This window comes from Phyllobates terribilis, unplaced genomic scaffold (genome assembly GCF_046119375.1).
Source record: "Phyllobates terribilis strain yellow unplaced genomic scaffold, ASM4611937v1 Scaffold_36__1_contigs__length_13169755, whole genome shotgun sequence".
Taxonomy (NCBI): Eukaryota; Metazoa; Chordata; class Amphibia; order Anura; family Dendrobatidae; genus Phyllobates; species Phyllobates terribilis.
In genome coordinates, this window is record NW_027362796.1 from 10,380,081 (window position 1) to 10,406,631 (window position 26,551).

Genomic DNA, 26,551 nt, shown 5'->3' on the forward strand with positions numbered 1-26,551 from the left:
ACCACTGATACATGTGAACAAAGTCGATATGTTTTTTTTCCCCCCAGTATATCCCTCCCAGCTTACATCACTCCCTATAAATAAATAGAAGCACTAATATAATAGCAAGTGGTTAATAAGACCTCTAAGCAGTCAGGAACACTGCTTCATCTGAATCGGGATCCTTCCCACTGTCCTCGCTGGGTAACGGGTCTCCACCACTCGGAGACCGGCAGCTCAAGTCCTCCACCCCAGATTCCTAGTCACTGTTAGCCGACAGGTCGGGGTCCGAGCTCTTCAAATGGTCCTGGGTTAGGATCAGCGCCGAGTCCTCCTCACCTTGGGATGGACTACGAGAGGGAAACAGCTTCAGGTTGGTGCTGTAATCTTGGGGCGTATTAGCCGGAGAGTGTTTGGTGATGCATATCTGGAAGTTGTGGATTTTTGGCTGGTCATTGAGATTCTTGTAGGTTTCATTTGACTCTCGAGTTTCCAGTTTTGTTAATCTCTAAAGGAAAAATTGTTAGACAAGAGCAAAAGTTACATTGGGTTAGGGCATGTTAATGTAACCTCTACATGCAAGTTGATCAGCAGTGGTTTAATGGTCTGTTTAGTAAGGCCGGCCGCACTTATGTTATCGTCAGCACATTTCTCGTTTACACAGGACAATGTGCTGCTAATGATAATTTTTAAACTTGCTCAAAAATTATCACACCAATGAATGTTTTGCCCCTCCATTGGATGTTTGATGGCCTGTTTAGGCAGCCAACAGTTGGGAATGAGGGAACGCTCCCTAACCCAATTATTGGCCTGCCTAAATGAACCTTTACTTGAAAACTTTATACCAATGAACAAACTTCTCTGGTGCCATAAGAAAGCCATAACGCCACAGTGCTCAGGCATTACTGACATTGAAAAGACACAAGGTAGAGACCCTGGTTACAGTGATGTGTCACTTAATGGTCTGATTGCTGTAGTTTTTATAAAATCACTATTTTATCAACAAGCAGATTATCATTGGGGACTAGTAAACCTGCTGCCAGGTAGTCCTACATATTCATAAGCTCTGTACAACCCCGCCCCCATCACTGATTGGCAGCTTTCTGCAAATGTAGTATACACAAAGTGGCCAATCAGTGGTGTGGGCGGGGTTATACAGAGCTCAGCAGTCAGAGAACTGCCAATCAGTGATGTGGGCGGGGTCTGCTGCAGATAACACAGTAATTTTATCAAAATGACAGCAGGTAGCCCAGTAAGTGACAGATTGTTGGAATCAGGGCCTCTGCCCCTATATTGCGCTGCACTCAGATGGGTAGCAAAAACCTGGTAACAGATTCCCTTTAATGGTGCTCTCTTCCAGTTATTGTGTTGGAGAACACCAAAGACATAGGGCATCGGCTAAAAATGATTGCCTCTTTTTTATCTTGCGCAGGGTTTCTATATATAATCATTTAAAATTGTTTCTCAGTCACCATTAAAAGCTGAATTGGTTTACACTGAAACCTAAGCGGAGGTATAAACATCAAAAACATATTGGCCAGGAAGCTGGATTTTCAGTATTTCTACCACACCTTCTCCATGAACTCCATTTCCTCCTCCAGCTGCTGCGTCTCTTCTTTTACTGCCTGTAGAAAATCAGTGACTGACTGGCGAGGGTGCATTCCTTTCTCAAATCGGTTATAGAGGCCCCTCCAAAACCTTCCATGGTGAAAAATAAGTTTGAAGAGTTAGTATATGCACAAGTACAGAAGATTATCATCGAGCAATTCTCATGATATATGTTCTTAAGACGTGCTAGCTCATGGTACACACATGAAGGGCTAGCTCACAATGCTGTATATTCTCCCATGCCAGAGAATTGGGCCGATTATGCTAATGACACTCTGCTTTAACTCTGAGTGTGATCCAATTTTCTCGCATGGAAGAATTGCAGCACAGGTGTGGACAAGATGGAGGACTTAATTTTTCCATCTTCTCCATTGTCTCTGTGCACGTACATCAGACTGCACTCAGATAACATAGTATATTATTGGTCCGAGTGCTATCCGATAAAACATCACATAGCACTAGCACTCGGCCGTGTTACGTGGCAATGTGAGCGAGTCCTAATGAGTCCCTCAGTGGCTGATCTATGGCTGGTGACTTCAGAACAGTGAAAATATGTGGTGGCAAGTTGGGCCTCATTACTCGGACAGCACACTGACACATCCTATCCTTACACTATTCACATGTCCGTTCTGTTATTTTGCTGACTGATGGTCTGTATATAAACAGAGACATCCCCTACATTGACCTTATTTGCGGACATCCAAGTTGCATCCTACTGCTATTCTTCATTTTCACTGACTGGGTACTTGAAGAAGCTTGGGAAACCTCTGTCACGTTGTTTTTGTATATGGCAAAACCATTGATAAAAACGGACATGTGGACTAAATATGCCTGAAAATTGGATCTAACACACTTGCAAAATTGGTCTGTTTTGTACAGGCAAACAAAAAAAAACAGCTTTTGCCTGGATTCACACGTGTGTTTTGCGGTCTGAGTATGCTTCAATGCAAAGACTGGCCTCAGGTCTCCTGACCCAAACTCGACTTTATATTATGCGTTTATATAGAAAGTTCCCGATCAAAGGGGTTGTACCAAGTATATAAGTAATCCCCTATCAACAGGATTTAGGAATTGATCGCTAGGGGTCAGTTCCACAGAGAATGAATGGAGTAGAGATGTACATGCTCCACCTCTGCTCTGTTCAAAGCTTGCTCTACAGAACCTCCTGGGGATTGTTGGGGGTCCCAGCGGTCTGACCCCCAAAGATCAATACTTTATCGCAGTCTAAATATGTGCAAAATGAATCACCGTGTCACAAGCTGTCATAGATGTCAGTAAATCTGTCTAAAGTGAATTGATTTGTGCCAGGCAGAAGATAGAACTGACGAGTGAGCTCTGACGCAACCCCTAAATGTAGACCATGGTCACAAGTGGGAAGAGTGTTGGGCCTTGGATTTCACCACTGAAGGACACATTGGGCTCATGATACGTCACCCCGCTTCTTTCACCTGTAAAGTTAGGGTTGATGTTTCTATATATGAATGATAAGTATATGGTGTGTTAGAGTTCTGCTGCTTTATTCAGTGCAGAGGAGGAATCAGAATAACCTCTTACCTGAAGTGGCATGGAGTGGTGTGTGGTCTCAGAGTTCCTTGGGTCTGACTGTGATCTGCTCTGTACAGAGGGTTCATGTAATCCAACCGCTGCTTCCACAGGTAAGACCAGAGGGAGTAGGTCCTCTCCTGAATTCTGGAAGATGATGATTGCATCACTGATATATTGAGATTATGAGAGCTGCAAGTATACCCGTCACCACTGCAACCTGCACTAACACTAAGGGCTCATTCAGACGTACATTTTTTGTGTACGAGTCCTATTTGTGTTATTTCCAGATAGTACTTGTACCTAGAAGAGTGAATGGGGCCATTCACATATCTGTGATTGTTTGAGAGACGGAAAATCGTGGCAAAATGTACGATAGTTATCTGAGTGTCAGGTCAAAATTAACAATGCACATCCATGGGTCAGTGAAAAAAAAAATCGGCCAACAATTAATTGCCATCTGAGCGCTGTCCAGTTCTCCAGGTCTGTTTGATGGAAAAAGATGAAGAAACTGAAGCTCAGGCCAAACTCTAATGATAAAAACTGACACTGACCAAACTGGTGAAACTGTGCCTGATTCTCTTATATGAATGAGCCACAAGTTCTATAGCTTTCAGTGTTTCTTTGCATAGTAGCTGTGTAGCTTCATAGTCAAAATTGGAAAATCCGGTTCCAAAAAGTAGATGGAAAGATGCACTGAACTGCTTGGCCCCACCACGGTGCACCGAGCGCCTGTACTTGGTTTGAACAGTCCTTCTGTACTGACAGTCCCTTTACAGCAGTGTTCCCCAACTCCAGTCCTCAGGACCCACCAACAGATCATGTTTTCAGGATTTCCTTAGTATTGCACAGGTGATGGAATTATTGCCTGTGCAGGTGATGCAATTATCAGCTGTGCAATACTAAGGAAATCCTGAAAACATGGCCTGTTGGTGGGTCCTGAGGACTGGAGTTGAGAACCACTGCTGTAAAGGGTTAGGAGATAACTTTCTGAATGCTGGAGGTCTGACCGATGGGACTTTTAGCGATGCTGAGAATGGGGCTCTTCAGTGATCAGCAGAAGGCCTCATTCACATGTACAGGTTTAAACAGGTATGTGAAAAAATGGTATCAGTGTGTCCATTTTTACCATCATCGTGTTATCAGTGTTCTTCTCGTATGGATAAATATGTTATAAAGTTTCTCCTATGCTTTGTAATGTTAAAGAAGTTGTCCAGTACTTTATATTACCCCCCCCCCAATGTATCCCCCCGGGGCCCCTAAGACTTTTTGTAATTAGCTTGCGTTGCTGATAATGCCTGTGAGCTTCGCTATCGGTGGCCGCTCACAGGCATCACGTGACCCCACGCTGATGTCACGACAAGTGAGGCGTGACTCAGCGCTGGGGTCCCTACGGTGGCTGCTGGGTTGTGGGCAGGGTTACACCTCCTCCCCACGCGTCACACCCAGCATCCACCGCGCTTTCCCAATGAATGGGGAGAGGCAGAGCGTGCGGTGGATGCCGGGTGTGATGTGGGGGGGGGGGTAACCCCGCCCACAGTCTGGCATCCACCTGGAACGCGGAAGACAGAGACCCCCGGCTGCTGCCAGCGACATCGGCGGATGTCAAAGCCGGCTGCAGCCGGGGGTCACGTGATGCCTGTGAGCGGCCAGTGATAGCGCCACTCACAGGCATTATCTGCAACGGAAGGTAATTACAAAAATCCTTAGGGGCCCCGGGGAGACACATTGGGGGGGGTAATATAAAGTACTGGACAACCCCTTTAATCTCGGACAGCACCATGATGCCATCCGTGGGCTGTCTATGTTTTTCATGGACCCATAGACTTGTATAGGTCTTTTTCATCTGTGATATTGGAAGAAAAAACAGACATGTCTCCGTGAGTTTTGCACAGACACATAGTCCATGAAAATCCACAGGCATGTGAATAGCATTAGCATTAACACGTACATGTGGATACGGATGTCTGAATGAGGCCTCAATGAGAGCTTGATATTTTAAGAATATCTCTTTAAAGCCATGATCCTCTAGTTACAAGGATGTATCTCATGTCCTTGGCTACTGACGTGCAGGTTAGGACATTTTGTGACTGGGAAAGAAGATCTACAAGATTTCAACATTACTCAGGACAGAGAATATCTTCAAGAAGTATCTTCTAGTGGACCATTAGTTACATCAGGAACTGTGCAATTCTTAAATCCATGTACCCATCTTATTTTATTATTGGCATTTTGATTTCACCATTCTTATGTTTCTCTGTACAGTGGCACTGCCAGCGATGCCAGCGACCCAGATGGGCAGGAAAAAACTGAAATGGTTTAGGTTCACATACCCATTCAGTCTCCGGATATGTGGGAGTCCCTAAGGTCTGACACCCCCACCAATCCTGAAGTGATGGCATATCTTACCAATATGCCATCACTTTATACATTTTTCTCCTGCACAGTTATTGAAAAATTTTTGCCAAGGTTCAACCTTCACAGTTTATGAGTGATTGCTGTTATCCAGACTGTGGGGCACCGTGTGATCAGATCAGCATCAGGGACACGTCAACCATCCATATTCTATTTCTGTTACAAGCCTATAGTGACCATACACAGAGCACATATTCTCTCACATCCATAGGCGGATTATAATGAGGGCAATCCGGGAGACCGCCCGGGGCCCCGAGCCTGCAGGGGGCCCGCGGCTCCGGGCAGGTTAATGCCGGATTGCCCTCATTATATGTGCGGGCCGCCGCGGCACATACCAGTAGCAGTGGCGGGAGGGGGGGCCCCGGACCGCTCCCCCAGCAGCGGGCGCCGCTACTTCTATATCGGCCGGGCCAGCACTGCAGCAGTTAACTTCCCTGTGCTGGCCCGGCCGCGTCACTGCTAGGAGACATGGCCCTGTGAGCTGGCGTGTCTCCTAGCTGTGACGTCACGCAGTGCGCGCCCGGCCTGTACTGCTACTTACCACCGGAGAGGAGAGAGAGCAGGCAGGAGGAATGGAGCCGGGGGATGGTGAGTGTGTGTGTGTGGGCAGATGTGTGTGTGGGCAGATGTGTGTGTGGGCAGATGTGTGTCTGTGTGGGCAGATGTGTGTGTGTGTGTGTGGGCTGGTGTGTGTGTGGGCAGGTGTGTGTGTGGGCAGGTGTGTGTGTGGGCAGGTGTGTGTGTGTGTGGGCAGGTGTGTGTGTGTGGGCAGATGTGTGTGTGGGCAGGTGTGTGTGTGGGCAGGTGTGTGTGTGGGCAGGTGTGTGTGTGTGTGTGTGTGGGCAGGTGTGTGTGTGTGGGCAGGTGTGTGTGTGTGGGCAGGTGTGTGTGTGTGTGTGTGGGCAGGTGTGTGTGTGTGGGCAGGTGTGTGTGTGTGTGGGCAGGTGTGTGTGTGTGTGGGCAGGTGTGTGTGTGTGTGTGGGCAGGTTGTGTGTGTGTGTCTGTGTCGGCAGGTGTGTGTGTGTGGGCAGGTGTGTGTGTGTGGGCAGATGTGTGTGTGGGCAGATGTGTGTGTGTGTGTGTGGGCAGGTGTGTGGGCAGGTGTGTGTGTGTGGGCAGGTGTGTGGGCAGGTGTGTGTGTGTGGGCAGGTGTGTGGGCAGGTGTGTGTGTGTGGGCAGGTGTGTGTGTGTGGGCAGGTGTGTGTGTGGGCAGGTGTGTGTGTGGGCAGGTGTGTGTGTGTGGGCAGGTGTGTGTGTGGGGGCAGGTGTGTGTGTGGGCAGGTGTATGTGTTTGTGTGTGTGTGGGCAGGTGTGTGTGTGGGCAGGTGTGTGTGTCTGTGTGGGCAGGTGTGTGTGTGTGTGTGTCTGTGTGGGCAGGTGTGTGTGTTTGTGTGGGCAGGTGTGTGTGTGTGTGTGGGCAGGTTAGAAAGTCTTGCCCTGTTGAACACTACACCTGACTTGAGGCCACCACCTCTTGGTTGTCCAATGTTCTTGCTTCTCTAGGGCTCTTCTCAGATATTCATTATACCAGCTCCCCAGAATACCAAAGCTAGGGTGGGTGACCGCGAGCCCTGGTGGTGGTCATAACTGCGGCCACCCAGGGACAATACTCCATAACAACAATACCCTGAGGTGGTGTAGGATGTAAGGACCTATTCACACTACATCCAGCGCTGCATTCAGGTCTTCACACAAGGCTTACAACTGAATCCCTGAAATTCAGGATTGTGCTGTCTGAAATTAGACATCTGAAAGCAGAGCAAATGGAGCCTAAAGATTCAGACTTTAGCCTCGGTTTGCCTTTGTTCAAATCAATGGCTATGTCAAGGCACATCTGAATGCCATTTTTCAGGGATTTAGATAGAAGCCTGGAAAGAGGAGATGAATGCATTGCAAAATTCAGTGTGAATAGGCCCTTATATCTGGAGTCTTGATATTGATGCCGCATGCATTTTACTTGTTTTTAACTTAAAAAAAAATACACACACACAAATTATACACACACACACACTATACATACACACATACATACACACACACACTATAAATACACACACACAGATGTGTGTGTGTGTGTAATGTCTGTATGTGTGTGTTTGTGTGTGTGTGTGGGCAGATGTCATTGTGTGATGTCTGTATGTATTTTTGTGTTTCAAATGTGTTTATGCGTGTCTGTATATGTTTGTGTGTGTGTATGACTGCATGCGGCCTTCTGCTGTGTATAGTTGGCGCCGTGCGGCCTCCTGATGTCTCTGGGGGGGCGCCGTGCGCCCCCCCCGCTGTGTATAGATGGCTACGTGCGGCCCCCCGCTGTGTATAGATGGCTACGTGCGGCCCCCGCTGTGTATAGACGGTGCCGTGCGGCCCCCCGCTGTGTATAGATGGCTACGTGCGCCCCCCGCTGTGTATAGATGGCTACGTGCGGCCCCCCGCTGAGTATAGATGTCGCCGTGCGGCCTCCTGCTGTGTATAGATGGCTACGTGCGGCCTCCCGCTGAGTATAGATGGCGCTGTGCAGCCTCCTGCTGTCTCTGGGGGGAGCGCCGTGCGGCATCTATACTCAGCAGGAGGCCGCACGTAGCCATCTATACACGTATACTCAGCAGGAGGCCGCACGTAGCCATCTATACGGTGCCATCTATACACAGCGGGAGGCTGCACGGCACCATCTATACACAGCGGGAGGCCGCACCGTGCCATCTATACACAGCGGGAGTCTCAGTGCTTTGCAAGAGCAGTCAATAAATTCTGCTTGACTAATTCTGAGCACCATAAAGTCTGGTTCGCTTCTAACCTGCTGTCTTCATTTTCAGCTTGCTGAATTCTAGCTCATTTACTGTCATTCAAGACGATGCCTTTGCTGGTCTCTTTCACCTTGAATACCTGTAAGTGCTCCACTTAATGTCATATTTTTGATTCTGTTCTTCTTCATCTTTTGGCATGTGTAATTGTATGAGCAAGTATTCATATGAATTTATGACCTACTTAAACCTTTGAGGACCTTAAATTTTATTCAATCAAATTTTTTTCCAGTTTAAAACGATGGGACATATATGTGCCTTGGTCCTCAAAGGGTTTTTAAAGGGGCTGCAAACATAAATACGAAAAAAATAATTCAATTAGTGCTTTTTGTGTTCATTTAATTTTTATTTGAAGTCCATTTTTTTATATACCTTGAAATTAAGCCCTACCCCATGGAATGAAGCCCTACCTACATGACATCTGAGAGCTACATGGATCCCGCTTGTGAGGTGCCTGTCCGTCACTACTATTCAGTTTTAGGGTCCACTCACTAAGCCATATATTCTCTCATGCAAGAGAATAGGGCCAATTATGCTAATGACACTCGGCTCAAACTCAGAGCTTCAACTGAGTGTGATCCGATTCTCTCGCAGCACAGATATGGAGAAGATGGAGAACTTAATTTCTCCATCTTCTCCATAGTCTCTGTGAGTGTTCATCGGACTGCACTTGGATGACATCCGAGTGCAGTCCAATGTTTTACGTGCACCCATAGACTTGTATGGGTGCACATGGTCCGAATATCGAATGAGATTATTTTCTCATGCCAATAATCGCACTGTCCCATAGTATAACATAGGGCCGAGTCCTATCCGATAAAACATCACATAGCATTCGGCCGTGTTATACGACAGTGTGAGCGAGCCCTTAGAGTCAAGGAATATTTACATGCAGATGATGATATTACTCTCCAAGTGTATATTTTTTTAAGCGAGTTCATAGTAAATGCTTTGCCTTTTTGACATGTGATCAACTAAAGAACAAGAAAGATTTAGGACCTCCCCTATAGAGAAACGGAAAATAGTTTGGAGGACTTGCATGTCCTTTTTTATTTATTATGAGAAAATCATAAAAGATCCCGTTTTTTAACCATGCTGTGACTTTCTGCTGAGGGAGAGAGCTGCCCTATTCAGAGTCTGTAATAAGACCTGCTGACAAAAGTGTTGAAGATACAGTCTAATGTGAATTAACAATGAAAAAAAGTTAATTTCACAAATGGCTTGTATTTTTTTTAATACAAACTTTTTTTGTGTTTACAGCTCCTTTAAAGGGAATCTGTCATCAGGTTTTTGCCACCTAATCTGAGAGCAGCATAATGTAGGGTTAGAGGCACCGATTCCAGTAATGTGTCACTTACTGGGCTGCTTAGTGTTGTTTTGATAAAATCATTGATTTGTCAGAAGGTAATTATCACTAGATGACTAGTAAGTTCTGTAGGACCCCACCCCCATCACTGATCAGTAGATTTCTGTGTACACTGAGCATGGGCAGAAAGCTGCCAATCAGTGGTGTGGGTGGGGCTATACAGAGCGCAGCATTCAGAGAGCTGCTAGATCTGCAGCAGATAAAACGGTGATTTTCTCAAAATGACAACAAGCAGCTGAAAAAGTGACACATCGCTGGAATCAGGGTATCTGCCCCAATATTGTGCTGCTCTCAGATGAGGCAGCACAATTAATATTGTGCCAAATTAATTTCCCGTGAACTATCACATGATCTATCACAGGGGATCATGTGACATGTCACGTGATAAATCAGGTGTGTGGGGGGGGGCCGCGCCTTCTAAACTGCCCGGGGCCCTTACTACTCTTAATCCACCCCTGGCCCCAGCACTGCCCTCTGCACACTCATTGGCTGTCAGTATCTGCCCCAGCACTGACCTCTGCACACTCATTGACTGTCAGTATCTGCCCCAGCACTGACCTCTGCACACTCATTGGCTGTCAGTATCTACCCCAGCACCGCCCTCTGCACTCTCATTGGCTGTCAGTATCTGCCCCAGCACTGCCCTCTGCACACTCATTGGCTGTCAGTATCTTCCCCAGCACCGCCCTCTGCACACTCATTGGCTGTCAGTATCTGCCCCAGCACTGCCCTCTGCACACTCATTGGCTGTCAGTATCTGCCCCAGCACCGCCCTCTGCACTCATTGGCTGTCAGTATCTGCCCTAGCACCGCCCTCTGCACACTCATTGGCTGTCAGTATCTGCCCCAGCACCGCCCTCTGCACTCATTGGCTGTCAGTATCTGCCCCAGCACCGCCCTCTGCACACTCATTGGCTGTCAGTATCTGCCCCAGCACTGACCTCTGCACACTCATTGGCTGTCAGTATCTGCCCCAGCACCGCCCCCTGCACACTCATTGGCTGTCAGTATCTGCCCCAGCCCCGCCCTCTGCACACTCATTGGCTGTCAGTATCTGCCCCTGCCCCGCCCTCTGTCATTCATCTCAGCATTGGGAATAACAGAGCAATGTCCGGTCATCTGAGGAAAGCAGCACAATCCCTGCCCTCCACATCTACAGCGGTGACAGAGCCCCCCGTCTGCACATCACCCCCGACATAGGAATACTGGAAGTGAAAAGCCTATAGAGATGTGTAACGCCATAAACCATTCTCTCTCTCTCATTATTCTGGCGTTTGGCAAATATTATAAATGATGGTATAATCCTAATTGACCTAAAACGGGAAAGATTTATTCTGATTTCATGTCAGATATTGAGAATAACATCAGATGTGTCTTTATATATAGTGTATGGAAACTTCTGGTTTCTACTGTAGGTGATATCCAGACGTCTACTGATCCTATTCTGAACATTATTGGAGAGTTTGGTGAAAGGTCAGGCCTGTCCATTAATCGGGATAAGTCGATTATTCTACCATGTGATGATATCACTGATTCCAGCATATTAGAACATACACGAATACAAACGGCTGAGAAATTCTAATACCGAGTATAAGTATAACGATAAGATCTCCGGATTACATTGCACTGAATCTATATCTTCTTCTGGAAAAGTATAAAAAGAAAATCGATGCGTGGTGGAGATTACCATTATCAGCTGTAGGAGGAGGGAACTTATTAAACATGATATTGATGCCCCAACTCTCATACATTCTGCATAATGCCCCTATTTGGATCCATAATTCCCATTTTCAGAAAATTCATAGCAAGTTTCATTCTGTTATATGAAAAAGAAATCGGCTAGGATAAAATGTGAATATCTACAAAGTGACGAGGAATCTGGTGGATTGGCGATTCCTAATGCACCAATATATTATATTGCAACATTTGGGTGGGTGGCAAAGTGCTGCAAACCCAAAGAGTATTAAGGGGTTAATTACCTCAGGAACACCGTGGAATATTCCTATTCATATAGTGGAACTGAATGACCTCGCACACAAGAAATCACTATACCCTACACTTGCTCTACTCTACAAGGTCTGGGATAGGGGTAAAGATATAATGGAAATAGGAGACTGCAATGAATCTACACCTATATGGTTTAATAATAAATATGCAGAGGTCTATAAATTAGAGGGATTCCGGAGTTGGGTGGATAAAGGAATATATACGATATAAAACATTGTCTGAAGGGAAACTTAAGTCCTTTGATCAATTAAAGGGGGAATTTGGGTGACAAATAAACAATTGTATAAATATCTACAGTTTCGGCATTCATTTAATGCACAATCAAGATGGACGCCCTTTTGGGTAGAAAATAATACTTTTGTTAAGTTGGTATTAGAGAAGGGAAATATTAAGGGTCATATTTCTGATATTTACTGAATCCTTCTTGATAATTATTTAAAAATATTTCCTTCTCCAGCTAGACAAAAATGGATGGAGATATAGGTCCAATTTCTGAGGATCAATGGAGAGCGGTATAAGAACTGGTTCCCCAATTATCTTTATACGAGGCTCAGAGATTCTCCCAGATCATATTAATACACAGGAAATATAAGACGCCTAGATTCCTATGTAACATAGGATACCGGACTGCCGCTGAATGTCCAGGATGTAACATGGATGCTGCGGGCCTATTACATACACTATGGGAATGCCGGGAGTTAGGTAAATACTGGAAAGGAGTTCTGTCTATTATAAAGAGGGTGTTAGGAGGGCGGTTGCAGACAACTTTATTAAAATGAAACGCAACCGACCCCGGGGTCCGCGATGCAGCCTGGAGGACTGCTGCCGAACACTTTCCGGGTGGAAAGGTACGCAACCAACTTAAATCTTAAACCTTTCCGTGTAGGGATTGGCGCTAAGATGCGTGTGACTACGTGACGGGTACACGTGCCTACAGGGGGCGTGCCACCGGACTGAAGGGTACTATTCCACGTGGCTGATAGGCGATAGCCGTGGACAGGGTGTCTGCAGACTGCTCAAGGTGTTAGGCGACCCCTTTGGCTGAGCCAGGCTGCAAGACGTAGCTACCTGCCTAAACGAATCTAAGCCTGCCTGAGTGACCTGTGCTAATCAGTTGAGCTAACTCTGGCATCGGCAGGTCACGGAGAGAGCAGCTAGAGAGCACGTGGAATACACTCGTCCACACAACGGCAACACTTGCAAAATGATCTGAGCGCGTCGTCATGTTTGTGGGCGGGCCTTTTAAAGACAAAGCCCTGCCCACCGACGCGCCATTCGTGACGTTACCCGTGGACCAATCAGGCGGGTGCCCAACCCACCAATCATGATCCGCCAGGTCACAGACATGCTCAGTTCGGCAAATCCTGGACTTAGATTCCACAAGCCCTGTCTCCTTCTGCAAACCAGGCTTAACAGGAAGTGGGAGGAGGCCTGACAGGAAGTGGTGGATGCGGAGCCTGCCGTGTGCTGCAAGAGTTGTGCTGTGTGTGGAGAGAACTCCTGGGAAGGGAGGAGAGCCAGGCGGAGGTGACCGAGCGGACCAGTAGGAGGCGACCGGAGGGACGAGCGCAAGAGAGCGCTGTGGCAGCGTGCAGTGCCGGCCGGCGGAGGGTGCCAGGTGGTGGTGACCAGGAGGTGATCAGGAGGACCGGTAAGAGGCGACCGGAGGGACGAGCGCGCTGTGATAGCGAGCAGCGTCCCTAGAGGAGGTGAGTGAGGGGCAGGAGGCCGCGATAAGCGGCCCTACTGAACCCAAGTGTGTACTGTACTGTATTGCATTTGTATCTGTATTGTAATTGTATTGTATTCCCTAGTCCATATTTAATTGATTAACCCCCGTCCATATTTAATCTGATTCCCCTGAACACCCCCGTCCATATCTAACTGATCCCTCTGACCACATTAAATTGACCCCCCCGTCCTCATTTAATTGATCCCCGACCACCCCCCGTCCATATTAAAGTGATCCCCCTGACCACATTTAAATGATTGACCCCCCCAGCCCATAATTGATTGATCCCCCTTGTCCTATTTAATAGATTCCCCTTGTCCACTTTTACTCATCCCCAGTCCCTATCTATTTGCCTTATCCCCCACCATATTTAATTAACCCCTGTCCATAATTAATTGATTGATTCCCCAGACCACAATTATTTCCCCAGTCCATATTTATTGATATTATTGATACTTATTGATCCCCAGTCCTTAGTTAATTGACCCACCGTCCATACCTATTTATTTGCTTTACCCCCCATCCTATTTATTTAAACCCCCTGTCCATAATTAATTGATTGATTCCCTAGTCCACAATTATTTCCCCAGTCCATACTTATTGATCCCAGTCCATAGTTACTTGAAACACCGTCCATACTTAATTAATCCACCTGACCCACTCAGCTGATCCCCCATCCATACTTAATTGATCCCCCGTCCATACTTAACTGATCCCGCGCCGATATCTAATCGATACACTTGCACATCCCTAATTGATCCCCGTCCATACACCTATATATAAATAATTGTGTTTTGTACTTGTACATATATACTGACTGTATCCCCATATTTAGAATGACGTCCATGTTGGCCGGAGCCGTGCAGTGTACATCTTGCGCAATGTATGCATTCCCTGAGCTACCGCTCAAGGATCCATACTGCTGCGAGAGATGTGAGCATATCGTGCGCTTGGAAGCCCAAATCCTGGATCTAAGTGCTCAGATAGCGGTACTGAGGAGCATCGACAACATGGAACGGAGTTTGCTGCTCACCGAGCAGACACTCAATGGGTCAACACTGGGGGTGGAGCTTAGTGGGGAAGCGCAGGCTGAACAGGCAGGGAACTGGGTAACAGTTAGAAGGGATAGAGGGAAGAAGTATAGGAAGGCTGGTTCAGAACCGGCATTATTGGAGCACGACAGATCCTCTGACCGCCGGGGGAGTGTATGCTCCAGTAATGAGGGGGAGGGGGGAAGTGTAGGGCAGGCTAGACAGGTCCTGGTAGTGGGTGACTCTATTATTAGGGGGACAGACAGGGCAATCTGTCACTAAGACCGGGATCGCCGGTGTGCTGCCTCCCTGGCGCTCGAGTCCGGCACATCGCGGATCGGGTTGACAGGTTACTGGGTTAGGCTGGCGAAGACCCAGCGGTCATGGTCCACATTGGCACCAATGACAAAGTGAGTGGTAGATGGAGAGTCCTTAAAAATGATTTCAGGGATCTAGGTAGGAAGCTTAGGGCAAGGACCTCCAAGGTAGTTTTCTCAGAAATACTACCAATCCCGCGAGCCACACAGGAGCGCCAACGGGAGGTTAGGGAGGTGAATAAGTGGCTAAAGAGTTAGTGCAAGGCAGAAGGGTTTGGGTTCATGGAGAACTGGGCCGACTTCACTGTCGGCTACAGGCTCTACCGTAGGGACGGGCTGCACCTCAATGGGGAGGGTGCAGCGGTGCTGGGGAAGAAGATGGCTAATAGGTTGGAGGAGTTTTTAAACTAGAGACGGGGGGGGGGACCAAGGAAATAGGTGGGATGTGAGGCAAGCAAGGGGGAAGGGGAGAAGTGAATATAATGAGGGTGGAGAGGGGTGTGGGGATAGTACAGTTAGATCGTTAGAGAAGAATAGGATGCTAAATAACCCCAAAGTTTTATCTTGCATGCTGACCAACGGAAGAAGCCTGACCAATAAGGCGGATGAGCTGCGGGCGCTTATATCGGAGGAGAGGTATGACATCGTAGGTATAACAGAGACTTGGCTAGACGATAGCTACGACTGGGCGGTAAATTTAATAGATTATAGTTTATTTAGAAGGGACCGGAAACAGGGGAAGGGCGGAGGAGTCTGCTTATATGTAAAGTCACGTCTAAAGCCCAGACTAAGGGAAGATATAGGAGAGGGAGAAGAGGGGGTCGAGTCCATGTGGGTAGAGATAGAGGGGGCAAAAAATAATAATAAAATATTACTGGGGGTCTGCTATAAGCCACCCAATATAACAGAGGAGAATGAGAAACTGCTATTAGGACAAATAGACAAAGTAGCAAAACATAATGAGGTGATTGTAATGGGGGACTTCAACTACCCGGATATTGACTGGGAAACAGAAACCTGTAGATCACAGAAAGGAAAAAGGTTCTTGACAAATATCAAGGATAATTATCTCTCCCAACTAGTGCAGGAACCAACGAGAGGGAAGGCAGTGTTGGACTTAATATTGACTAATAGGCCTGATAGAATAACTGAGGTACAGATAGGGGGGCACCTAGGTAATAGCGATCATAATATTATCAATTTCAAAATGCCCTTCAGTAGGGTTATCAATAAGGGAACAACTAAAACATTAAACTTTAGGAGGGCGAAGTTTGATCAGCTGAAAGAAAACCTTCAACTTATAGACTGGGACAAAGTTCTTAATCAAGGAAATACGAATAGTAAATGGGAAACCTTCAAAAGAATTCTGAATACTCAGTGCGAGAGGTATATACCGTATGGGAATAAAAGGGCCAGAAATAAGAGGAAACCAATATGGTTGAATAAGAACGTAAAAGGGGCGTTAAATAGCAAAAAAGAGGCATTCAAGAGATTAAAACAGGAAAACAGCAAGGAGGCACTAATGTGTTACAAGGAAAAAACGAGAACCTGCAAAAAACAAATAAAAATAGCAAAGGAGGAAACAGAGAGACGTATTGCTAGGGAAAGTAGATCAAATTCCAAACTGTTCTTTACGTATATAAATAGTAAAAGGATTAAATCGGATAATATTGGACCGATAAAAAGTGAGGAAGGCAAAATCATAGAGAAAGATGAGGATAAAGCTAATCTATTAAATACATTTTTTTCGTCAACTTTCACAAAGGAAAAAGAACTAACAGGAGAAATGAGAAGTGACAAGCTTAATCCTCCACTAAGTATGACAAATCTAACCCAAGCTGGGGTACAGAAACGCCTCAGTAACATTAAAATAAACAAATCACCAGGACCTGATGGCATACACCCACGGGTACTAAGGGAACTAAGTAATGTGATAGACAGACCGTTATATCTTATATTTAAGGACTCTGTTGAGACTGGGTCTGTACCACTTGATTGGCGACAGGCGAATGTAGTGCCAATATTCAAAAAGGGAGCAAAAAGTAACGCCGGAAACTATCGGCCGGTGAGTCTGACGTCCGTTGAGGGCAAAATTTTTGAAGGCTTTATTAATGAGGCAATTATGGAGCATCTTGATGCTAATAATCTATTAACCCCGAACCAACATGGATTCATGAGGAATCGCTCCTGCCAAACTAACCTGATTGACTTCTACGAGGAGGTTAGCTCTCGAGTAGATCAGGGGGAACCAGTGGATGTCGTGTATCTCGACTTCTCAAAAGCATTCGATAGCGTGCCACATAATAGGTTGGTATACAAAATGAGAATGATGGGGCTGGGGCAAAATGTTTGCAAGTGGGTAGCTAACTGGCTAAAGGATAGAAGGCAGAGGGTGGTTATAAATGGAATATACTCAGATTGGGTAAGCGTCACTAGTGGGGTACCACAGGGGTCTGTACTAGGCCCAATGTTATTTAATATCTTTATTAACGACATAGTCAACGGGATAAATAGTAAAATACCAATATTTGCAGATGACACAAAGTTATGTAAAACAATTAATACAAAAGAGGATAGTGAAGACCTACAGAGGGATTTGGATAAGCTGGGTAGGTGGAGCATTAAATGGCAAATGAGGTTTAACGAGGAGAAATGTAAGGTCATACATATGGGAAGGAAAAATGGAAGTCACCAGTACTCACTGAATGGGAAATCATTGGGGAATTCAGAGATGGAGAAGGACTTGGGCATCTTGATTGATAGCAAACTAAATTGGAGTGCCCAAAGTCAGGCCGCTGCTGTAAGGGCAAACAGGGTAATGGGATGTATCAGAAGAGGTATAGCTGCAAAGGATGAGAACATTGTTCTTCCACTGTACAAAGCTCTGGTCAGACCACACTTGGAATACTGTGCTCAGTTATGGGCCCCAATATATAGAAAGGATATAAATGAGCTGGAAAAGGTACAAAGGAGGGCAACAAAATTAATAAGGGGAATGGAGGGACTGTAATACCCAGAGAGGTTGGCAAAACTAGGACTATTCAGCCTGGAAAAGAGAAGGTTGAGGGGGGACATAATAAATGTGTACAAATATGTTAGGGGACAGTATAGAGACCTTGCCCGGGATTTGTTCAAAAGGAGGGATATTACGGTAACAAGAGGGCATTCACTAAGACTGGAAGAGAAAAGGTTTCAGCACCAGCATAGGAAGGGGTTCTTTACGGTAAGAGCAGTGAGAATATGGAATTCACTGAGTGAGGAGACGGTAATGTCGGATTCACTACACCAGTTCAAGCGGGGACTGGATGCATTTCTAGATACCAGGCAGATTTCTGCATATACTTAAAAATAGAATAAAATAGTAGGTTGATACAGGGATTTATTCTGACTGCTGGTTTCAGAGTCGGGAGGGAATTTTTCCTCAGGTGAAGATTGGCCAAATCATTTGGGGTTTTTGCCCTCCTCTGGATCAACTTTAGCAATTACAGAACTAACAGGTCGAACTTGATGGATGCAAGTCTTTATTCGGCTTTGCTAACTATGTAACATTGCTAGGCACAACTACCTGGGAGATAAACAGTGCTCGCGGACCAGCTAGGCGTTGAGGCTGATGGTGATGCTGAGCAGCATCAGCCCTGGCTAGACTGAAATGGGAGACCACAGAAGGTCCTGGACCCATTTCAAATCCACCACCAGACCGACGCCTAACAGAGGGTATATAAAATAGATATTCAACCAGACCCAAAAAATGCCTATTAGGTATATTAGAAGATTATATGGAATTTGACCCAATTTCAATAGGGATTTTATTTAAAACTAGGAAACATATTGCATCCAAATGGATTAACCCCTCACCTCCAGAAATTAGTGAACGCAAAAACAGGGTAAATAATATTATCAGATTAGAAAAAGGGGTATATAAAAAATGAAACTCAATGAATAAATTTGAGAAAATATGGGGCTTATGGTTGGATACACCTGGAATGCCATCAAGGGGGATATTGTTGGAGAGACAATGACTTATGGGAGAAGGGGGGTATTGGCGAGGTCTAATGTTTCATTGTAATGTATATTGGAATTCATTAAATGTGGTATGGGTAATATAGCACACCTATATGTGTATAGGATTATAATGTTTATTACAATATTATGGTTATATAAGAGATTTCAAGAATGTTAATTGTAAGATATAGTAATTGCAAGTTATCAGACGGTAATGGGCAAGCTGAAAGGATATATAGGAGAGATGCACGTATGTCATCCTATGGTATGTTATTTTATTATTGTATATACTGGTTTCCTGTTTTGTAAAAAAAAAAAAACTAATGAAAAACATCTCAATAAAAATGTATTGGATTAAAAAAAAGATTAGAAAAAAGGCTTCTCCCCTATGTGGGTTCTCTGGTGCCTAATCAAATTGGATTTCTGGTTAAAACATTTTCCACATTCTGAACAGGAAAAAGGCTTCTCCCCTGTGTGAGTTCTCTTGTGACTATCAAGAATCATTTTACGATTAAAACATTTCCCACATTCTGGACAGGAAAAGGGCTTCTCCCCTGTGTGGGTTCTCTGGTGCTTAATCAAACCTGATTTGTGGTTAAAACATTTCCCACATTCTGAACAGGAGAAAGGCTTCTCCCCTGTGTGGGTTCTCTGGTGCCTAATCAATTTGGATTTCTCGTTAAAACATTTTCCACATTCTGAACAGGAAAAAGGCTTCTCCCCTGTGTGGGTTCTCTTGTGACTATCAAGAATCATTTTACGATTAAAACATTTCCCACATTCTGAACAGGAAAAGGGCTTCTCCCCTGTGTGGGTTCTCTGGTGCTTAATCAAACCTGATTTGTGGTTAAAACATTTCCCACATTCAGAACAGGAGAAAGGCTTCTCCCCCGTGTGGGTTCTCTTGTGACTATCAAGATTCATTTTACGATTAAAACATTTCCCACATTCTGAACAGGAAAAGGGCTTCTCCCCTGTGTGGGTTCTCTGGTGCTTAATCAAACCCGATTTCTGGTTAAAACATTTCCCACATTCTGAACAAGAAAAGGGCTTCTCCCCTGTGTGGGTTCTCTGGTGCGTAATCAAACCTGATTTGTGGTTAAAACATTTCCCACATTCTGAACAGGAGAAAGGCTTCTCCCCTGTGTGGGTTCTCAGGTGCCTAATCAAATTGGATTTCAGGTTAAAACATTTTCCACATTCTGAACAGGAAAAAGGCTTCTCCCCTGTGTGGGTTCTCTTGTGATTATCAAGAATCATTTTACGATTAAAACATTTCCCACATTCTGAACAGGAAAAGGGCTTCTCCCCTGTGTGGGTTCTCTGGTGCTTAATCAAACCTGATTTGTGGTTAAAACATTTCTCACATTCAGAACAGGAGAAAGGCTTCTCCCCTGTGTGGGTTCTCTTGTGACTATCAAGAATCATTTTATAATTAAAACATTTCCCACATTCTGAACAGGAAAAGGGCTTCTCCCCTGTGTGGGTTCTCTGGTGCTTAATCAAACCTGATTTCTGGTTAAAACATTTCCCACATTCTGAACAGGAAAAGGGCTTCTCCCCTGTGTGGGTTCTCTGGTGCTTAATCAAACCTGATTTCTGGTTAAAACATTTCCCACATTCTGAACAGGAAAAGGGCTTCTCCCTTGTGTGGGTGCTCTTGTGTGTATCAAGATTCATTTTACGATTAAAACATTTCCCACATTCTGAACAGGAAAAGGGCTTCTCCCCTGTGTGGGTTCTCTGGTGGCTATCAAGATGATCTTTCCGGTTAAAACATTTCCCACATTCTGAACAAGAAAAAGGCTTCTCCCCTGTGTGAATTCTCTTGTGTCTATCAAGAAACTTTTTACGATTAAAACATTTCCCACATTCTGAGCATGAAAAAGGCTTCTCCCCTATGTGAAGTCTCTGGTGATCAACAAAAACTGATTTCTGATTAAAACATTTTCCACATTTGGAACAAAAAAATCTATTGTCCGCTGTGTGTATTTTTTGATGCTTAAGAATAGACTTTTCAAAGGTAAAACTATTTCCATTTTCTGAATGTGAAAATGGCTTCTTTGCTTTAGGAGCAGTTCGTTTTTTAATGCTTATTTTATTTTGATTTTCCTTAGTAGTCGGTAATGAATCAGAAGACAGGATGTGTTTCATAGAATCAGATGATTGATGTTTGCTGTGAAGGGATGATGGTATATCTGAAGTAATGGCATTCACTTCAATTGTATCCTGTGGGATCTTAAGATCGTCAGAATTAAAAATCTCCTGTCCATCTGATCTCCTGGTACAGTCATCTGCCAAGAAAAAAAAACAATTATTAATTTTGAATAAAATGTCCCTGAAATTTATATTTTTGAACATTTCTACTTAAAATGTCTAAACAAACACATTCCTGGGCTATATGGTAATCCAGGGAAATGAAGAGATACATGCTCAAGTTTAAAAATCTATTTTATTAGACACAAATCTAAAATATAGAGGAATATTTAAAATATTTTAAATATTCCTCTATTTTTTAGATTTGTGTCTAATAAAATTGATTTTTAAACTTGAGCATATATCTCTTCATTTCCCTGGACTAGCATGTAGCCCAGGGATCTGTTTGTTTAGATTGATTTAGAAGTGGTATGCAATCTTTATTTATTTGTCTATGGGATTCTTGTGTTAATTGTACTTAAAATGTCTGTAGAAATGGCAAGTTATTGATAGAATGACAGTTCACAGTCTAATAGAAAACCTCATAGGATGAACCAGTAGAGCGTGGTGTCCAACTGTTCATTCTGCCTCCAAAATATGGAATAAGAAGCCATCAAACAATGTTATGTAGGCAAAAATAATAACAATAAAAACTTCTACTCATCTCACAAAAAACAAGTCCCCACTCAGGTCCATCATCTGTCAGTAGAAAAACAGAGGTTTTATTAGGCTCTTGAGAATCAACATGGCTTCCATAAACCAATCCAGTAATATCCACTCTCCCAAAGTTAAGTTTCCCCCTCACTTCTGAGCCTTGCAGTGCGCCCAAAACAGATTTGGCATCCATGTATTCGGCATTACTATAGTGAGAAGAACCCACTTAATTTACGGTGTGTGTCTCCTGGAGCACAATCTGGGCAATATGGGTTGGGTAATAAAATAGCATATTTGCAATTTTCACTCTCCATCATCCACCGTGTGCTAATTTTTGGAAAGTGCCTGTGAAGTCATAATAGTCACTTCTCCTATAGATTAATTCACTGAGGGTTATAATTTCCAAAATGGAGTCACTTGATGGGGATTTCTACTGCTCTGGTTTTCTGCCATTTTGTCATATTAGTGCTTCTACAAAAGGTGTGTACCATCTCGTCTGGGACGTCGGCTTCTCCTCCTGCTTCGACTTGTGTGACGTCTGCTTCTCTAACCAGGCACCGCCTTATTCATCTTGCAGGCAGCGCTGGTGATGGAGGAGACGTCAGAACCAGAAGCTCTGGGTGGCGCAGGCTCTGTCCACCACTAAGATTAGGGTTGCTGGGACCAGTAGTACCATCCAGTCTGGCAGTATGGGGGTGTGTGCTGTCCAGCTGGAGTAATCTGCTCCCTGCTTCAGCCATTTGGAAAGCACCGCACCCTACTAAAGCTGGAAGCATATTGCCGGAAGCTGCCAGATACAGCCTTGTTCTCCTCTGGTTCAGTCCTCTGTGCTCAGCTCCCGGCTTGTGTATTTGTTTCCTGTTGTGACCTCGGCCCGTTTACTGACTACTCTTGTGTCTTCTGATTTTGTATTTTCTCTGCCCTCCTGGTTGTGACCCGGTTACCTGACTATTCTTCTTCCCATCTCACTCCACCGAATACCAGGTAACACTGTGGCCCAAGCCTAGGGGTCTCTGTGTTAGTCCAGATCCATGTAGAGGGGTTAAAGGGTGATGAGCAAAGTAATTTTTGAAATCTATAAACGGATAGATAAGGCAAGCCTGTTTGTGGTAGCCATCTTTTGAGCTTCCAGGTGACCATAAACAGCTCCCCCAATACATTGTGTCTGCGAACTATTCCAGCAAAATCTGCATTCCTAATAGCTAAATGTCGCTCCTTCCCTTCTTAACCTCCCATGTGCCCAGACAGTACGGTACAACCGTATATAGGGGATTGTCGGATTCAAAAGAAGTTGAAAAATAATTTGTAAGGTCCATTTGTTTTCTATTATCCTTTGTGAAGAATTCCAAAGTTATCACCACATAAAGTGACACACGTCAGATTTGAAAAATGGCCCTGATTAGGGACAGAAAACTGGTTGCAGGAAGGGGTTAAAGCAGAGGAGTACTGAAGTCAAAAACTGACTATAGACAATAAAACATCTACTGAAATGATCAAACTCAACAGTCTTCATCAGAGAAAAATGAGTAACTAGTGGTGAAACCTCTCTGGGGTAATTAGAGTATGGGGCTCGGTGGCTCTTGGCAATCTAAACTATCGTATGGGACAATATTTTCTGTCAGATGAGAAGAAATTTTAGACATTGAAAGTGAACTTTTTTTATAATACTGCAGAGCTGAGGTGTCTTAAATTTAGATCTCGGACATTTGGAAGAGGCAATGGAGATCTTTCTGAAAGACTACCAGGGAGTTACAGACTCACATAAGTGAGGCCGGCCGATCCCACCACAATGAAACTATCATAGAGAATGAAGGTATAAAAAAAGAAAGAATATAAAAACATGTAACATCCCCAACAACAACGTATGTATGAGGGGAGAAATCCAACACTAAACCGGAGTTACACTAATTTATGGTGGACTATTGGAGCTACTATGAGTCCTGACCAGAAGAGTAGAGAAAGTATTAGCGCCCCCATTTCAGGAGAGATTGTGCAGTAATCTGAATTCCTTAGGATTGAAAACATAATGGAATTTATGACGTGGAGTGAATCCATGAAACCAGGGCTGGAGCCAACACATCTCCTGCAGGCGGGAATAAATGTATATTACAGCCATCAGCCACGCACAGCTTAGAGATATATCATGGCACAGGTGTAATGTTTTTTGTATAGTTTATCGCGATCCTGTTTGAAGTTAATTGGTTTTAAAAGATATTGAAAAGTCAGGATAAAGGGAGACTCTGCTGTTATTGTACAGAAATTCACACTGGGCCCTCACTGCACAATTAATGTTATCGATCATAAAAGTGAAGTTTGGCCAGAAAGACTGAACCTGGTCTTGTAGGGACCATATGAGCACATTCAGCAGCACAGAAGGGAGAGAAGGTAGATTCATCCAATAAGATATCAGGGTTCTAGGAAGCCAACAGCATCATTACCCTCCACTTTCTCTTACAGGCCCATCATAATATTTTTCTTCAAGTGATTTTCTAACTTGTCAGCACATTCTACGTACGCTGTCATTTAGCTTTATAGTTTACAGATCTGGGTAGGTAACGGTCAGCGTCTCCTAATCCCAGGGGGTAGGTGGATCCTCCAGGTTGTAAGTTCTATAGAAAAGGGCTTTCACAATTTCCCAAAGTAAATTGAACATTTTCGGACGGAGGAGAATGTTGTAATCTAGATGCAAAATGGTGATCACACGATTGTGATACGACCGGACTACACCACTGATAAAGCAGCCACAGCCGGTGACTGAGAAGAATCTGTGACTTCTCTGCATTTAGTGGTCACTACTCACCTGGGTAGTCATATGTAGGAATCTCCCCTTTACATCGCTCATCACCCCTCACATCTTCACCCTGAAACAAATATTATAAAAGTCAAAGACAGATGGAGAAGTCCCATGTATGATCAGTAGTGTTGAGCGATACCTTCCGATATCGGGAAATATCGGATCGGATTGGATCGGACCGATATCCAAAATATATCGGATATCGCCGATTCCAATACCGGAAACCAATGCAAGTCAATGGGACACAAATATCGGAATAAAAATAAACCCTTTCTTTCCTTGTAGGTTAATTCTACATGAAGGAAAACAACTAAGAATAATGTAGAATGACATGAAAAGCCGGCAATTCATCAGCGGCATACACCGGTACCCGACAATTTAGAATAGAAAGAATAGAGCATCACACAGCTGAAGCTGTCGTGGGAACCATGGAAAGGTAAGGATGATGTTGCTTTATTATTTTACTTTTATTGCAGAAGACATTGGCTTCAGCTGGAATGGGCGTGATGGTAAGTATGGTTTAATTTAGAACATTAAAAAATTGTGTGTTTATTTCAATTAAAGGACTTTATTCTGGGTGTTGTGTTTTTTAATACTTTACTAGAAATTTATGGCGGTCATGTCTAATATTGGCGTGACCCCATGAATTTCAGGCTTAGGGCCAGCTGATAATGCCAAGCTGCCCTAACCCCTTTATTACCCAGTGAGCCACCGCACCAGGGCCCTGGATGAGTTGGGTACAGCGCCAGAAGATGGCACTTCTATGAACGCGCCATTTTCTGGGGTGGCTGCGGACTGCAATTTGCAGCGGGGGGGGGGGGGCAGAAAGCTTGGGCCTCCCTGCGCTGTGGATTCCAGCCCCCAGCTGCCTAGTTGTACCTGGCTGGACACAAAAATAGGGCGAAGACCCACGTTTTTTTTTTCTAATTATTTCATGAAATTCATGAAATAATTTAAAAAAAAGGGCTTCCCTATATTGTTATGTCCGGCCAGGTACAAATAGGCAGCTGGTGGTTGGGGGCAGCCCGTTCCTGGATGCTGTACCTGGCTGGCATACATAATTATGGCAAAGCCCACGTCAAAATTTTTGGGAAAAATTAATTAAAAAATAATAAAAACAAATAATAATTTAGGAACTGCATCTTTATTAACCCCTCACGTGGATGGCTTAATAAAGATGCAGTCCCTAAATGTGGTTTTTTTTATTTTTTTTATTTTATTGAATTTTTCACCAAAAATTTGACGTGGCCTTCGCCATATTTTTGTGTCCAGCCAGGTACAGCAGGCAGGAACGGGCTGCCCCCAACCACCAGCTGCCTATTTGTACCTGGCCGGACACAATAATATAGGGAAGCCCTTTTTTCTTAATTATTTCATGAATTTCATGAAATAATTAAAAACAAAAATACGTGGGGCTTCGCCCTATTTTTGTGTCCAGCCAGGTACAACTAGGCAGCTGGGGGCTGGATTCCGCAGCGCAGGGAGGCCCAAGTTTTCTGGGCCCCCCCCGCTGCAAATTGCAGTCCGCAGCCACCCCAGAAAATGGCGCGTTCATAGAAGCGCCGCTGTACCCAACTCATCCAGGGCCCTGGTGCGGTGGCTCACTGGGTAATAAAGGGGTTAGGGCCAGCTTGGCATTATCAGCTGGACCTAAGCCCGAAATTCATGGGGTCACGCCAATATTAGACATGACCGCCATGAATTTCTAGTAAAGTATTTAAAAAAACACAACACCCAGAATAAAGTCCTTTAATTGAAATAAACACACAATTTTTTAATGTTCTAAATTAAACCATACTTACCATCACGCCCATTCCAGCTGAAGCCAATGTCTTCTGCAATAAAAGTAAAATAATAAAGCAACATCATCCTTACCTTTCCATGGTTCCCACGAAAGCTTCAGCTCTGCTACATTGACATGACAGGCTGGATCGCAGCCGAAAGCTGCCATCCAGCTTGCCATGCCACAGACACTGAGAAGCGCAGGCATGCTTGCGCTCCTCAGTGTCTCGCTGTGACGGCATAAAGATGAGCCGAGGTCATGTCCAATGAACTCAGCTCACCTCATGCACGTCACTGACAGCGTGGGAAAATTCTCCTGCGCTCA

General features: G+C 44.6%; 2 protein-coding genes across 3 annotated transcripts in view; both read right to left on the reverse strand.

Moving 5' to 3' along the window:
* LOC141182832 (uncharacterized) overlaps positions 1-26,551 on the reverse strand; it is a 618,372-nt gene that overhangs the window by 217,197 nt on the left and 374,624 nt on the right. The gene's annotated exons all lie outside the window — the stretch shown is intronic.
* Positions 18,763-26,551, reverse strand: part of LOC141182831 (uncharacterized) — a 168,595-nt gene continuing 160,806 nt past the window's right edge. The window contains exons 12-13 of the mRNA XM_073660958.1: positions 24,451-24,511; positions 18,763-21,094 (exon numbers count right to left, since the gene is read on the reverse strand). Of these exons, the coding sequence (XP_073517059.1) occupies positions 19,167-21,094; positions 24,451-24,511 (1,989 nt within the window). The 3' untranslated portion in view covers positions 18,763-19,166. The remainder of the gene's footprint in view (positions 21,095-24,450; positions 24,512-26,551) is intronic.